This window comes from Exophiala spinifera, assembly GCF_000836115.1.
Source record: "Exophiala spinifera strain CBS 89968 unplaced genomic scaffold supercont1.3, whole genome shotgun sequence".
In the NCBI taxonomy this organism is placed as follows: Eukaryota; Fungi; Ascomycota; class Eurotiomycetes; order Chaetothyriales; family Herpotrichiellaceae; genus Exophiala; species Exophiala spinifera.
In genome coordinates, this window is record NW_015622515.1 from 2972886 (window position 1) to 2988353 (window position 15468).

At 51.8% G+C, this 15468-nt stretch overlaps 6 protein-coding genes across 6 annotated transcripts; 4 read left to right on the forward strand and 2 right to left on the reverse strand.

The window, feature by feature from the left end:
• Window positions 1–1437: 1437 nt before the first annotated feature.
• PV08_04821 (uncharacterized protein) lies at window positions 1438–3095 on the reverse strand (the record flags this gene model as incomplete). The annotated part of the gene is made up of 2 exons (XM_016379165.1): window positions 1438–2886; window positions 2952–3095. The coding sequence occupies 2 exons, from the start codon at window positions 3093–3095 to the stop codon at window positions 1438–1440; spliced, it is 1593 nt and encodes a 530-aa protein (XP_016237842.1).
• A 619-nt stretch (window positions 3096–3714) lies between these two features.
• Window positions 3715–4407, forward strand: PV08_04822 (uncharacterized protein; the record flags this gene model as incomplete). The annotated part of the gene is made up of 1 exon (XM_016379166.1): window positions 3715–4407. One exon carries the CDS (start codon window positions 3715–3717, stop codon window positions 4405–4407), a length of 693 nt encoding a protein of 230 aa, XP_016237843.1.
• Window positions 4408–4466: 59 nt separating this feature from the next.
• PV08_04823 (uncharacterized protein) lies at window positions 4467–5545 on the reverse strand (the record flags this gene model as incomplete). The annotated part of the gene is made up of 2 exons (XM_016379167.1): window positions 4467–4754; window positions 4805–5545. 2 exons carry the CDS (start codon window positions 5543–5545, stop codon window positions 4467–4469), a joined length of 1029 nt encoding a protein of 342 aa, XP_016237844.1.
• Window positions 5546–6883: 1338 nt separating this feature from the next.
• PV08_04824 (uncharacterized protein) lies at window positions 6884–7357 on the forward strand (the record flags this gene model as incomplete). The annotated part of the gene is made up of 1 exon (XM_016379168.1): window positions 6884–7357. One exon carries the CDS (start codon window positions 6884–6886, stop codon window positions 7355–7357), a length of 474 nt encoding a protein of 157 aa, XP_016237845.1.
• A 416-nt stretch (window positions 7358–7773) lies between these two features.
• PV08_04825 (uncharacterized protein) lies at window positions 7774–12060 on the forward strand (the record flags this gene model as incomplete). The annotated part of the gene is made up of 4 exons (XM_016379169.1): window positions 7774–8228; window positions 8276–8675; window positions 8732–8995; window positions 9043–12060. 4 exons carry the CDS (start codon window positions 7774–7776, stop codon window positions 12058–12060), a joined length of 4137 nt encoding a protein of 1378 aa, XP_016237846.1.
• Window positions 12061–12880: 820 nt separating this feature from the next.
• On the forward strand, window positions 12881–14697 carry PV08_04826 (uncharacterized protein; the record flags this gene model as incomplete). Its single annotated transcript, XM_016379170.1, has 5 exons — window positions 12881–13312; window positions 13369–13474; window positions 13525–13590; window positions 13658–13751; window positions 13812–14697. 5 exons carry the CDS (start codon window positions 12881–12883, stop codon window positions 14695–14697), a joined length of 1584 nt encoding a protein of 527 aa, XP_016237847.1.
• Window positions 14698–15468: the final 771 nt, after the last annotated feature.

The following is a 15468-nucleotide window of genomic DNA, read 5'->3' on the forward strand; positions in this document are numbered from 1 at the left end:
TGTTCCAGGGCCGGCCCTCGGAGGGATTCCCCATTAGGCCTCCCTTGCCTACGCCCAGGTGCCCAAGCTATCTAAACTTTAGGTAGTGTCTCCCTCCCGTACCGACTCGGTAGATCCCCTTGCAGGCTCAGCTCGAGCCTGGTACGCCTCAAACGTACTGTACCTACCGGTAACCTGACGGATACCTGTACCTTTTTCTCACTCCAGAGTTCTCGGGCTTTCCACAAACAAAAAGCCACACAAGCCACTGTTCCCAGCTCCGGGCCCCAACTACTCCGTACGTACATATCCCATCGTAGATTCATATCTAAGATAAGGCATGTCTGACAATAATTCATCCAGTTCAGGTAGGCTGCATGTTTCCTCTCAACATTGAAATATTCTCGCCGACTCAACCGAGACACTGAGCTCAATCAAGATGAGGCGTCCTCGTTGAAGACCGCGTTCAAAGTGTCAGTTTGTGCAGATCGAGTTTTTCATTCCCCATTGTTTGACCTTTTGAAGTCGACTTGTCACTGTCAGTCGCCAGGATGACGCCGTCTGCATGCGTCAGACGGCACCACAATTCCAGCCGCTGCATAAGTCAGTCCACTCACCGGGCCAATCTGTTTCAGCCAGCTGCTTTTTGCTCTTCCATAGTCCCTCTATCCCACGCGAGCGCCGACGCAGATAACGTGCTCGCGGGCTGTTTCAGCTTCCAGGTACAGATTCGATACCCTTGCTCCTTTCCTCTTACAGTACGGGACCACTGAGCAGGAGGAAGTACCTTGCGTGTTTCTCATTTCCGGGTCTCGTACGCGTACAGACAGACGACGCTGAATGAGTTTCCAGTCGATTCTACGGAGCATCAGTACGACATTTACCCCGAGGCCTCCTGAACGATGCATATTGACATCCTTCAAAAGTCCAATTGGCGTCCATCACCCACCGCAAAAAAAAGTTAGCTTAGCCGACAACTCAGCATCTCGACTACCTCATCGTCCATCCCACTGGGGTACCGTGCTGTACTTTGGTTTTCGGGATGCAGCGGGATAAATACAGGTTTGAACATTGTATAAAGCGTCCCGTATCAACAGCATAAGAAACCATTCTATCAATGGACGCACCTTCAAAAATAGTTCTACCTCGCCATTGCAAAAGTGCCGTAGAAAATGCTGCCTGTCCCCAGTCGAGATGCCAATCCTTCCGTGACAATTACTTCCATGTGTTCTACACCTGCCCGTCCCAAGTTTAACTTGTACATGTATTAGCCCCATTGACAAGCCTGCTGACGGCCATAGAAGATCCAATTGTCCAAAGGAACCAGCGCGGTGCAAAACGCTCATGGTATATCAAACCTAAAAAAAACACGAAAGCCGAGAAGAAGAAGAGAATCCTTCAACTGAAAGCAAATGCCACTGTCACTGACGGCCTCCATCCTCATGAACGGCATTCCCATCAGAACACGAGAACATACTCGCCCTTTTCGTTTCTCTTGATGCGTAACGCCCTCCACAACTCACTTTCCTCATCTGCTTTGGCGGATCCGCTCCTCACATCGTTCTGTTTGTGCCACCGTTTGAGCATCTTATGGATCGAGTAGCCCTTGTCCGACTCCAAGCCCGGAGCATTGGCAAGGAAATCCTGACAGGAATGCCTCATCCTCTGCTCTTCACCAAAAACGACCATAGCTTTGTCGCTGCCTCGCCGCCTGCCGCCGTCCTCTGAGTCTGAAGCTGAGTCATCGTGTCTGCGATACTCAATGGCCTTGAGTTTCCTCGTGGTGGCTTCATTCGGTGACGAATCATCACTGTTCCCGCGGCGCCGAGATCGGTGCTCGTGGCGAATGTTCGCGGACGCTGTGCCATTGTGCCGATGAACCTTGTGTTTCTTCCTCTCACGCTTCTCTCCCTCACGGACTCGGGTCAGGCTTTGACCGTGATCCGAAGAGCTTGCTCTTCGCCGTACACGAGTGTTGGCTTGTTGAGCCTCGAATTGGCTTCCGGGAAGCAGCGCACCGCCGACCATAGAGAGCGCCTTGACAGCTCGTCCTTTGATCGAGATACCTAGGCCGTTCGTGTCTTCTTTGGTATGTCGAGTGCGCTTCAAGGGCGACGTGGGGTCTTCCGGCTTGTGAGCGCGTCGACTGTGGCGGTCCTTCTCCACCGCTGACCTCCTGTCGACCGTATCTGACTCTCGATGGAATGGATATTCGTCCTCGGTGATCATGCGACTCAAACCGCCCGTGAGTCCAGAGTGCACGATCCCAGGAGTATCTGTTCTGGAAGTGTCCACGACCAGAGTATCTCGATCCAAGTCGTGGTGTTGGTCGTCTGTTGCCCGCTTGCGTTTCTTCTCGCCACTCTCAGTCCGGCTGTGTGCTCGAGGCCGATCCTTGTCCAGTCGTGTCTTTGTTTGTTTGGCGGCAGGAGTCATGAATTCCAGTGACAGAGCACTGCCGTTCATGTTCAACGCTCCGCGCGGCTTGACCGGCTCTGCTCCCCATGTGTATCCGTGCTCCTCGTACTCTTGACTGTGAAGGCCCGCTTCGTCTCTATGACCATTCTGACTCGAAGGCCGACTGTTGGTGAAGATCGAGGGCGCGCTGCTTTTCATCGACATTTCGCCCTTGTCTCTCGCGAAGCTGATCTGTGGTGTTCCTGCCGTACTGCTATCCACCATGTAGTCGAAGACGCTGTCGCCATTTGAGTCCGGCACTGCTGGTGGAGGGGTAGGAACATGGGGAGGGGTCTCGACATCGGGCGCGTCTTCAACGTATGCTGTGCGCGGGACCAACGCCTTGCTCTGGTCGGGCTCGACAATCGACACTGATTTTCTTTTGGCCGCTTTCGAGGGCTTTTCGCGGTACAATGCGCCCTGGTACTTTTGGTCTTCGGAAATGCACGACTATGGCGCAGTCAGATTGAACAGGTTCATTGCATTCACAGGTTATGGTTTGAACCGTCGCCTACCGTATGCGCCCTATAACTCGTGCCTTGAAAAGTCGTCATGCAGTCGATGCACGTAAACATTGCCCCCCGACATTGGTTGCGGTGGCCGTCGAGTTTCTTCTTGGTCAGCGTGTCTCCGCATCCCTCACACTGGAAGGAGACCATCTCGTGGCTGTTTGTGACTGGCGATTCTTTCGAGCGGGCGTGTGCTTGTATTCGCGGGCCGTGAGTAAAATAGCGAACTGGTTGGGTAGCAACAAGCCGGGTGGCACAAGACGCCGGATCAAGCACCTTCGCAAAGTGAGGCGTCGAATGAAGTCAGGAGGCCTTTATGAACAGAGGGGTATATTGCAAGGGCAGAAGAGGGTGTGAAGCGACAAGGGCGCTGTTAGGGATGATGCTAGTCGCTCTGGCGCTTGGATCCAGTTTTCAGGTTGTGGTATATTTTTTTTATAGCCTCCGTGCCTCTAGTGGTGTTTACCCGTGCACACTTTTCCTGGATCCGCCTAGTCATGCACAGTCGCGAACGCCTATCACGGGCCAAATTCGACCATCCCTGCCAGGATTCAGGGGTCTCACACGAATCAGCTGCACCTATCTTACGACCGCATTCTTTAACTGAACAACGCGACGTGATCATCCGTAGCGCGTTGAGAGGGTGTTCATGCACAAGGTCAGAAGCTCTGCCGCATACAAGATTTTGAACGACGGCGCCAACATCATCACCCCGTTAACGTCAGTATACACGAATGTGCCACACTCTTGAAGCACTTGCCATCCAACCATGTGTCTTGAATCCGCCAGAGCCGGTGCTGGTGAAACCGGATCATCCTCAAACACTGTTGACCCAGCTGTTCGAGATGCGTTGCGAGTCTACGTTCCCCGGGGATCCGCAATGTGTGCCGATGCATTCGATCTCATGATGACTGCTCTGCCGCTGCCCATAATCCACCACAGCATGAGGGTGTTTCTGTTTGCCAATTGGTTGGCCCGAAAGGAGCAGAGTTGGTGGGCGGACACCGATGCTCTGTTTGTGGCATGCATCTGCCACGATTTTGGTGCGTCCCATCTACACGACGGTCCACAGCGTTTCGAGGTTGAGGGTGCGGACGTCGCGGCGGACCTCCTTCGGAAGCATCACAACTCCGAGCAAGATGCTCATGAGGTCTGGACAGCTGTAGCGCTACATACGTCTGCGGGAATAGCTGAACGCATCGCTCCGTTATCGAGGCTTGTCAGACTCGGTGTCCTAATAGATTTCCGGCCTCCAACGCGACAAGAGTTGGGCGCCGTATCATTTGCAGAGGAGATCGAGTCCAAATTACCACGGCTTGACATTGAGATGATACTTGGCGATGCCGTCGTCGCACAGGCTGTGCGGAATCCGAAGAAAGCACCTCCAGCCTCGTGGCCTGGCATTCTCTACAAGGCATATCTAGAGCATCCTGAGAGGGGAGGAGTTAATCCTGCCTTTTAAGCCCTCCTATCCATTCGTAGGAGATGTGGACCGCAACCTCGCTACGCAGTCTGCGCTCTTTACAGTTGTAACCTTCTGCCGATCGCTCCAAAGCAGATGCTTGTACAGAACAAGATGCTCGCCAACCAAGTATATACGCCGAATTGGTCAGACACCACCTGCTGGTGGATCGCGGGGACGGGGACAAAATTTGGATCAACCAGCAATAGAACCAGAGTGCCAGCAACGCTAACAATCGCGGAAAAAGCAAACCCGGGCAGTGATCGGTCAAGCAAGTACCACAGGAAAGGGTTGGCAAGAGCCAAAGTCAACGCTACTTGCAAGGTGGATTGCCACGGGAGACGTCTCTGTGTTGTAGTCAGTCGAGATTAGCGATTGGAGGTGTGGGTAAGCTTACTACTGCAAAGGCAATACCTACGAAGACCCCGATGCTTCTTACAGCAGAATACCACATTGGCCCAAGCCCACCGTCCGAAGCATCTGTTTCGTCCGAGCCAACAGTAGCTGATTTCGTATTCGAGGTGCCCTGATTTTTGGTTGTACCGTGGGCACCAGAGCCCTCCCAAACTGCGTCCAGTAACGGCAGCGCGTTTCCCAGTAGTATGCCAAAGATACCCCAGGAAATCAGGTACCACACTGAATGTTGCTCGACGTCTGGTACAGGCACCGGTGTGATACGTCGGGTCTTATGTAGATGTGTGACAATGGAGCCATACCCGAGGCCGAACGTGAATAGTAACGCTGTCTGAAGAACGAGGGCCGGAAAGCCTCTTCGTTTCGGTTTTGGTTTTAGACGAGGGCCACTGCCATCTTGTTGCCAAGTCACTTCGGGTTTTCGATGAAGACTGTCATCAATGCTCTGTCTCTTGCTGGGTGTTTGAGCTCCTGTGCCCCACGGTGTTGATAGGTCCTCCCTGTTCCCATCCGATATGGGTGAGTAAATGCCTAGCAGCGTGGAAGAGGTGAGATTGAGGATAGATCGAGTCCGGCCGGGTGTGGAATCGGACTTTGACCCAGAGGGAAGCTCGCCGTTCACGCCCTCACTAGCTGGAGACGGGGGCATTGACGAGTCCGTCGAGGTTGAAGGGATTTCAAACGTTCTTCGGGGTATAGGACGGTAGACTTGTGGCATCTCCATGGCGGGCTGAGGTCGACTTTGCTGGCGACGAGAGCGCAGGTGCAGTTTTGGAGTAGGACTTGTGTAACGAGCAGTGGGCGATACTCTTTCTGTCTCTAAGCTCGACTCGCCTTGCTCTGTGGTCGATGTAGCCTGGAAGAGCACAGCTGATTCAGGTCAGGTATCAAAGAGGCGCGTAGAAAATGAGCTCAACTGTTGCGATCATGACTGAATGGTTGGGGTAACGAGGAAGAGGTTCAGTAAACGCAGGGTGAGGGAGTCCTTGGTGGTGGAGACGGTGGGAGCAACGTGTAAGAGCACAGTACGGAAGACGGAGTGTGTCCTGATCCCAGGCGCGAGTTCGGCAGCCTCTCGCTGTCTCTTTTCACATGTGCTGTATGCAGATTGTGTCGCGCGCATGTGAGGATTTATTCACGGCGTCGGTGTCGAGACTGCGAATCAGGTGCAGTATGATTCGCCTGGAGCCGGAGGCTTTCGGGTAAGGGCTAAAAGGCAACCCCGACTCGTTAACACGCACCCATTCGGGTAACCTCTATTGTTCGGGCATGATTTTACTGTCCCTACTGTAAGCTGGCCTGAAGAACAGACTGGCACCCAAATTTTAAGAACCTTCCTAAGGCTTAATCTCTCTAATCACGACGGCCCCAATCTCAATACTCATATTGTCATAACTTATTTGTCTATCTGTCTCTTCTCTTGTGAGGATTCCCATTGAAGCGCTATATTTCTTATTCTTTAGACTCTAGATTACCGTGCTCTGTACAACCTTGATATTGCAGCGATTGCAGCGATTTTGATGCTAAGCATACCTCGCCAAACGGCCTTGCAACCACTATTTCTCGTTATCCGCTTGAGATATCAGACTATCAACAAATATCTAGCATGTTTGAGAGAGAAGCAAGCTATAGAGAGCCAGTGAAGAGACAGTTAAGACTGAGACAGATAGTGACTAGGCAAGGACTGTGGAGGGGAGAACGAGCAGGGTGAAAAATAATAGTTAAGAGGGTTCATTCTAGTTAAAATGGCGCCCTATGAGGGGTTCGTTTTAGGGGAAGTTGACGCCTATTGGGTCATTTCTGGTTAATGGTGCTGTGCCACGGTCAGAAAGGACATACACGATTCATGTCCACGTGACGCGGCCAAGCCACTTCTTGAGGCCCGATGAATTTTCCGGAACTTCGTCGTAACTTCGAATATCATTAATCTTAGACTGAGGCGAATTCTTTACATTGCATCAGCTTTGTCAAAAGGACACATTCTCTACCACATTGTCAAATCTACTCAGCGTTCGGTACAGTCAGGACTGCGCAGCGATCAGGGTCAGAATATCCCATCAAGATGGCGCTCAATAACTACATTGATGCCGAAAATGCCCCAAATTATGAGGACATGGAGAAGCAATTCGCCGTCAAGGCTGTTCAACAAATGACGGTGTACTGGAGTCTATTGGAGAAGATTCCTGGTTCAAAACTCCGGCTCACGCGGCTTGATGACCAGATTTTGGAGCATTTCAAAAGTGAATTCCCCGAGTTTGATCCAGCTGAGGAGATCGACGAGGATAAGATGAAGAGCAAAGAGGGTAAAGAGAGGTGGCGCAAGTTTGCTATGGCCTATGAGAAGGGCGACAACAAGATTGACGACTTCAACTTCGGCACCATGTTAAGAAAAAGCCCCAAGACAGAGTACGGAGAAAAGGAGACCATCTTTGCCGTCCGAATGCAATTCTACGCCATTGAGATTGCAAGAAACCGAGCTGGACTCAACGACTGGATATATGAGAGTGCCCAGAAAGATGCAGGCAACAAATCGTGAAGGCTGCCGCGAGAGTCTCAGAACACTTTCAACAGAAATGGTTATGAAATAGCATGGCCAATCACGACGCAGTCGCGTCGCAGAGATGTCCCCTCCCTCTCAATCCTCGGCGAAGGAGGACTTCAACAAGATCACACGGATTCCAAGCCCCTCAAAACGAGCCAACGTCTTCGAGGAGAGAGAATTTGGGACCAGCCGGAAGTTCTAAATGGTGCGACAGCATTCCTGAAGAACAATATCAAGCAGCCCCGTCGGCCTTGGCGTGCAAATACTGCCATTTGCAATGATAATCGAGACTACGAAGCCCAAATGCAATGCAGATTCAGAACCCCTCGGTTTGCGTTTTTACTGGTGTCGTAGATTTCCTGCAGTTTCGTTGAGCCCTAACTGAGCGTCCGCCGCCTCGTACGCACGATATGAGTGACGATGGACCTCATAACGAGCATCCTCCTCCTTGGCAACACGATGACGAGGAGGAGGAGAAGCCGGGCGGTATCTTTTCCTTCTTGAGAGCTTCTCATCTGCCAGTTCTAATTGCCGGCATCCTCATTTCGGCGGTAGCAGGCCTATTGCAACCCGCTATGGCCATATATCTTGGCAGATTCTTCAACGCCTTTTCAGATTTTGCTTCGAACGTCATTGATGAGTCTACCTTCACTAGAAACACTTCAAGAAGCATATATGCCTTGCTCGCCATAGGGCTGTGTACCCTTCTTTTGAAAGGTGGCGTTTTCGTGTGCTGGGTTGGCTTCGGCGAGCTCCAAGCGAAGTCTGCTCGCCTTGTGGTTTTTCAGGCATTGTTGAACCGGGACATTGAATGGTTCGATGGCCAAATTGTCGGCATGGCAGCGCTGCTTGAGAGGACGCACTCGTATGAACCTTTTCTTTGGTTTGGAGGGCTCACCCTGACTCTCATAGGCAAATCCAAGAAATGCACCTTGCGAATTCACAACCATTGGGTCTTTCGATTCTGGCACTTGTCCAGGCTTTGTCGTCGCTTGGCCTTGCGTTGGGTACGAACTGGAAGTTGACCTTGGTGGTACTATCCACCTTACCAGTCATTCTGGTCGGGGTTTCCTTGATATCTCGTCGAGGGCAAAAGTACATTGATCGTCAGAACACCAGTCTGGATCAAGCGATGAAGGCTGCGAATCACTTCATTTCGAACATTGTGATGGTCAAGTGCTTCAACGCTGAAGTTCATGAAAGGCGCAAATACGTCATGGCAATTGAAGAAGCTGCTAGGAATTCCCACACATTATGCATCTTCAAAGGGTTGCAAAGTGGCTTCGTCCGATTTGCAACTACAATCATTTTTGTTCAAGGCTAGTATGCTCGACGCAATTTTCGTCTTGGCTTAAGGCATCTGACAAGTGTCTAGGTCTTTGGTATGGGGGAACACAAGTTCATGCCGGAACAATCAGCCCTGGCGAAGTGGTCACAACATTTTGGTCATGCCTGCTTGCCGCCAAAGCATTCGAGGACATTCTTCCTCAAAGTTTCCTGCTTCTGGAAGGTAGGAGATCAGCACAGTCTCTCGCGGCAATATTGCACTACATTAAAAATGGGAAACTACAGCAGGAGAAAAGTGCCGGGTGTTCACCAAGATTCTGTGATGGTGCGATTGCCATGCGCGGAGTAGGTCAACACGATCCAAAAGGTGAAGAGGTGCTGACCCCACAAAGGTATCTTTCGCATATCCTTCCAGGCCCACAGAATTGGTGCTCCGAGATTGCGACATCTGTTTTCCTGCTGGGCAGATTACTTTCCTTGTGGGCAAAAGTGGCTGCGGCAAAAGTACTGTCGGCAATTTGCTCATGCGCTTCTATCTTGCCAGAAGTGGCACCGTCACCATTGACGGCGTTGATATTTCAGATCTGAACAGAACATGGCTCAGAAATAACATTACATTGGTTCAGCAGCAGAGCGTACTTTTCAACGAGACAATATTCACAAACATTGCACTTGGCAGCCAAGACCCTTCCCGGGTCACGCTCTCCCAAGTTGAGATATGTTCGTCGGTGGCGTCTCTGGATGGCATGATATCGAATCTTCCCCACGGTCTTGCGACCATGATCGGATCTAGAGGTTCCACATTGTCTGGCGGACAGAGGCAGCGTGTTGCAATTGCTCGTGCCAGACTTCGGGACACCCCGGTCTTAATCCTCGATGAAGCGACAAGCGCCCTTGATACCCACAACAGAAATGCTGTGATGGAGTCAATTCGTCATTGGCGAAGGGGTAGGACAACAATCATCGTCACCCATGACTTGACCCAGATACGTCAAGGAGACCTAGTATACGTGATGGATGCAGGTCGAGTCATCCATCGCGGAAGTCTCAGCACCCTTGGAGATTTACAACATAAGCTGCATCTGGACGGGTCTAGTCAGCACACGCAGCCGTATTTATACCGAAGCAAGGCTGGGAGATCGACGGCAAGTATTTCCATCAGGGGGTTGGATTCTATCCGTCGAACATCACAGAAACAACCTTCATCAAATCTAGGCATACGAAGGGTAGTCCGCCAGTCAGACCACAGCAGAGGCAGTTTCTCGACGGTGTTAACTTTACGCACTGATCCAGCATTTCAGAAACTGAAGCGGCAGTCCCTAAGCCGTGCTCGAGCCATGTATTCTGCAGAAATAGTACCAGTCACTGTCGACAAAGTTACTGGTCTCCCGAACGTGGTTGCAGGTGACTGCATTACAAATCTATCTGACTATTCTGCAGCCAATCCGCCCTGCAATGACACGTTAGCAGTCGGAACTTCTGCAATTGAACTCCCAAACACTACATCAGAAGATAATAGTGTGATTGGCTCGAAAACTATTGATGGTGAAAAGCCTGCTCGAGACTCAACACTCAAAATCCTGCAGAGGGTGTGGCCATTTCTGAATGCGACCACTCGGGTCAAGCTTATTCTAGGTTTCATGGCAGCTCTCATCCATGCGGGATCTCCACCGGCATTCGCATACGCCATCATACAGCTGTTCGGCACATTCAGCATGTATTCTGGCTATCACACAAAAGTGCTGATCTATTCACTTGCCATAATTGGAGTGGCAGTAATTGACGGCCTTGCGTGTGCTTCTATGCAGTACCTCTTGGGCACGGTAAGTCAGACATGGGTTGATACGCTTCGAAGGGCGGCAGTAAAACGCATCTTGCAGCAGCCAAAGGGTTGGTTTGACAAAGAGACCAACAATCCTTCGATTCTAGTGTCCTCACTTGACCGGAATGCTGAAGGGGTCAGGGTTCTTGTGGACCATTTTGCTCCTCAGGTCCTTGTCGTCATGGTCATGATGACTGTAGGACTTTCATGGTCTTTGGTCACATGTTGGAAGATGGCTCTTGTGAGCCTCGCAGGTATGCCAGTCATCTATGCGGTTGTGAAACTTCTGGACGTGATATCCTTCCGGTGGTCCGCACGAATGAACTCAGCAGTAGAAAGACTTCTGGATGTCTTCATCGAGACTTTCTCCGACATCAAGACAGTCAGGGCTTTGACGCTTGAGTCTTTCTTTCATGAGAAGTATTCCCGAACCCTAGAGGCAGCATTTGACATTGGCGTACGTCGCGCAATCTACACCGGGGCCTGCTATGGTCTGTCAGAAGCAGTCATTACCCTCTTCACGCCAATGCTTTTTTGGTATGGTGTACATCTGGCCAAAAGCAGAGAATGGCCAGCAATGGACATTCTGACAGTATTTTCCCTTCTCTTATTCAGTACCGCCAGCGCGAGCGCCGTCATGGCTTACGTTCCACGTGTCAGCTCAGCTACGGAACACGCCACTCGACTCATCGAACTCGCCAGAATGGCAGTCCATTCCCACGAGAATGCTGGAATGTTAAAACTGGACAAGACTAAGTCGGATAAACTTGGAGTGGCAGTCAGTTTCACAAACCAGACCTTCTTTTACCCTACCCGCCTGGAGACCCCTGCTCTCCGGCGGTTGAACCTGACCATCCCCAGTGGAAAATGTACCGCAGTAGTTGGATCTTCGGGATCTGGGAAATCCACAATTACGTCCTTGATACTGGGCTTATATCCTCCCGCAGCAAATAAATCAGTCACTGTAGAGACAGCACTCGCACCCGATGTGCGGGAGCCAGTCGCGTTGACGTTGTTCGGGTTTGATATACGAACCTTGGAGATGGCAACTCTTCGATCACTGATTGCCGTTGTACCACAGACACCATTTCTCCTTCCAGCTACAGTTCGTGAAAACATAATTTATGGGCTCGAACCTGGCTCTAGCCTGGCATCAGCAAGATGCATTGAATCTGCGGCCGGATCCGCTGGAATCCACGAATTCATTCAATCTCTACCGCAAGGCTACGCAACTATTATCGGTGAAGGTCGGCAGGGTCTTTCGGGAGGCCAGGCCCAACGAATAGTGATTGCTAGAGCATTAGTCCGCGATCCCAAGATCCTGATCCTGGACGAAGCGACAAGTGCCTTGGATCGCGAAAGCGCTGACACTATCAGAACGAGCATTATACGTCTAATCCGAGAAAGGCAAGGCACAATGACGGCGATAGTGATCACCCATGCCATGGAAATGATGACCTTTGCCGACCAGGTGGTGGTCTTGGAGAACGGAAGTGCGGTCGAAGAAGGCCCCTACTATGACTTGATCCGCAGAAAGGGCAAGCTGTGGGACTTGCTTGCGGTCGGTCAGCAGTTGCAAGGAGCGTGACGGTAATCGTAATTCTCGCGATCCCGATTCTTTCTCGATGAGAACAAGGATTTTCGAGCTTGCTCAGATGGGCCTTTGTCCATGCAAGGCACCTCATATGTTGCATCGACAGCTTCAGGTACGAGGACAGCTTAAGACCGCATCACATGTCAGTTGTGATGCCATCCGACCCGAGGCAGACGTGGTAGCATTTGATGTCAGAAAAGATGTGATTGGATCAATCGTTGGCTGTACGGATCATCTGAACATCCGTTCGACACTGGTGTCGTCCATATCCACAGCCTTCCTGCTTTGGGAGATTCGTCCGTGTCGACCTCGGCTTCGAACTGATCATGCCAGCCGTGTGTGGCGCTTCCCCGGATTTGGGTCTATGCGACCCTCTCACACCAATGTCTCCACGAATGACAAGCATTTCTGGGGATGGGCGGATGGATCCCCTGGCCTGGTCACTCGCAACCTTACCCCATCAGGCACAAGTACAGACCTGTGGTCACAAATACTACCCATCGATGCTAAGCTCAAAAATATGAACCATCTCGAACAAGCTCCAAATATTCCACCCATGAACATACACCGTCCTCAACACCTTCTCCGCATCGAGGCTGATCGGCCATTTGATCGCTTGAGCTATTGCTTTTCCTGCAGAGCCGAGGACCACCAGCATGACGCACTGTGCGGGACGGGCATTTGTCCCCGGGGAGTGAGAAGAGAGTGGACAGAGAGGTGAAGCTACAAAAAAAGACCATGTCCAAAAAGCGACCCCGCGATTGTCGCCAGTCGCCAGCCCGTCGTTCGTTTTGTTTGCTGCCTTTTCAACACGATGTGTGCGTTGCTGCACCTCTTGGTGGCAGCTGTCGCCTTCTGCATCGTAGTCGATGCGGTGCCAGCCAGTGTAGCCAGCTTCGCCGCTCCAACAGTCACGATAGATTCCGGAGCGGTAGTTGGCACAACGACCCTTCTTGCTGGGGCCACCGTCACGGTCGACAAGTTCCTAGGAATCCCGTTCGGGGCATCTCCAACGCGATTTGCACCCGCCGTAAAGCCAACGCCATGGAAATCACCCTACAACGCTACGAAGTATGGTCCAGCATGCATCCAACAGTTCAATTATCCCGAAGCGGCGCGCAATCTGACAATGTCATGGTTCAACACTCCGCCTCCGCCAGCAGGCGAGAGCGAAGATTGTCTCAACCTAAATGTCTATGTCCCTGCGACCCCAGGGAAAAACAAGACCGTTATGGCATGGATATATGTACGTGTTCTAGGTTTGAACATTGTACGCGATGAATGCAGCTGACTCTATCTCAGGGAGGTAGCCTACAATTCGGGTCAAACTCAGCTTCGTACTACGATGGAACATCATTCGCCGCGAACCAGGATGTCATTATCGTGACGCTCAATTATCGGACAAACGGTGAGTGTGTCGGTTGCTGTACAAGCAGGAGCTGACTTAGTTGCTTCAAGTGTTTGGCTTTCCCAACTCTCCCGAGCTGCCCTTAGCCCGGCGCAATCTGGGATTCTGGGACCAGCGTAAGTCTAACTGCCCAGAGTACACAGTCCTTTGTCGATCTCCAGCTCACACTCAATGACTTTCCAGGTCTTGCCCTCGACTGGATCCAAAGAAACATTGCGGCGTTTGGTGGCAATCCTAAGAAGGTGACAATTTTTGGAGAGAGTGCTGGTGCGGCGAGGTATGCGCTATCAAGACAATATTTGCATGTCCATCTCGCTGACCGTATCTCTCATTGTAGCGTGGACGCGCTCGTGACGAGCCTACCAAAGAACCCTCCTTTTCGAGCAGCAATCATGGAATCTGGGCAAACATCGTTCTACATCAACCCAACCAATGCGCCAACGTCGTGGCTGGCACTTGCTGCTGCCTTGAATTGCACCCAGACCCATCCCCACTCGAATCTGACCTGTCTCCGAGATGCAAATGCCACTGTCATCAAGTCCACGATCGAGCACATGGCTCTGCCATTCCGCCCTGTCTCGGACAACGTCACCTTACTCCGCTATCCCGAGGAAGCAAGGGTGAACAAGAGCATCGCGCCTGTTCCGATCATGACGGGAACCAATGCCAACGAAGGCACGATCTTTACCGTCGGCCAGAGCAACGCCACTGCATATCTCGCCTCAGTGCTGGGCAACCAGACCGCTCTGATCCAGGCGATTCTGGCGGCGTACCCTCTTCCACCTGCACAGCAACTCGCCGCGATCACCACCGACTTCGCCTTTACCTGTCCGGCGGGCAACTTGGCCAATGACTCCCGCGCTGCCGGTTTCCCAACGTGGCGCTACTACTTCAACGCCACGTTCGCAAACACTCAGTTCTTCCCTGGGTCGGGGGCATACCACTCCTCGGAAATCTCGCTCGTCTGGGGGACATATCCACGGGTCAACGCGACCGATGACGAAAAGGCGCTCAGCCGGTACATGCAGAGTGCGTGGGCGACTTTTGCACGCAATCCTCCGGCCGGTCCTGGCTGGGAAGGCGTTCCCCGGGTGGCTGATCTGGGAGTTGGCGGTGTCCTGAACAAACCCATCGACGCGGGTGTGATTGATAAGAACTGCTACCTTTTCCGACAATATTATAACGCCCTCGGGAGCGCAGTGGCAGGTGTCGGGGGAGGTTGAGTGGCAACCAAGGAGTCGACCCACCGCACTTCTAGGTTGGCGTTGTAGTCGACGGTTGAGCTGGCGAGATACGAAGGGATGATGCGCATCGGAATCACGATTGAAGATTAATTTTGAGAATACCATATAGACGGCACAGTGCGTAGGTACAGTGTGCCCCTGACTAAAGCAAGTAACGTAACGTAATGTGTTGACAAGCCCTGTCTGGACAATTAGACAGGATACAGAACATTGATTTTTCGATGACAACGATAGCTTTCGGCAATGTGAGTCTTTTGAAAGCATCACTGGGGAGCAAGCACCTGGAGAGAGCAAGTATAGCATGGTGGATATTACAGTTGCCCAGAAGAAGGGGAAAAATGTCGTTGAAACGACTCTGGGTGAAGTGCCTGGCGCCGGTCCGGTCGAGGACGCCGACAACAAAAGTCCCGGTGGACGCGGGCGGGCATGGTGCGTGTCAAGCTTGTTGTTATGTGCGGAGGACCCTGAGTTGAAAAGGTCGGATCTAATCTAATCAGCACGTAATCCCGTGTTTTGGCGACGTCGCCTCTCCGAGTTGAGTGTGTCTCGTCTGCCTTACTTACCTACCACACGATAGTGTCAGCTACAAAGTCCTCAGTCAGGAAAGGGGCCTCCGTCAGTCGTGCCGCGAACAATTTCAACAACATCTGTCAACATCTCTGTCACCCTTTTTTCGCTTTCTTCGAGGCTCGCGTACATATCTGTCCTTTTGTTTTTGTCTTCTTCTCTCGAACGTTACCCGACAACCTA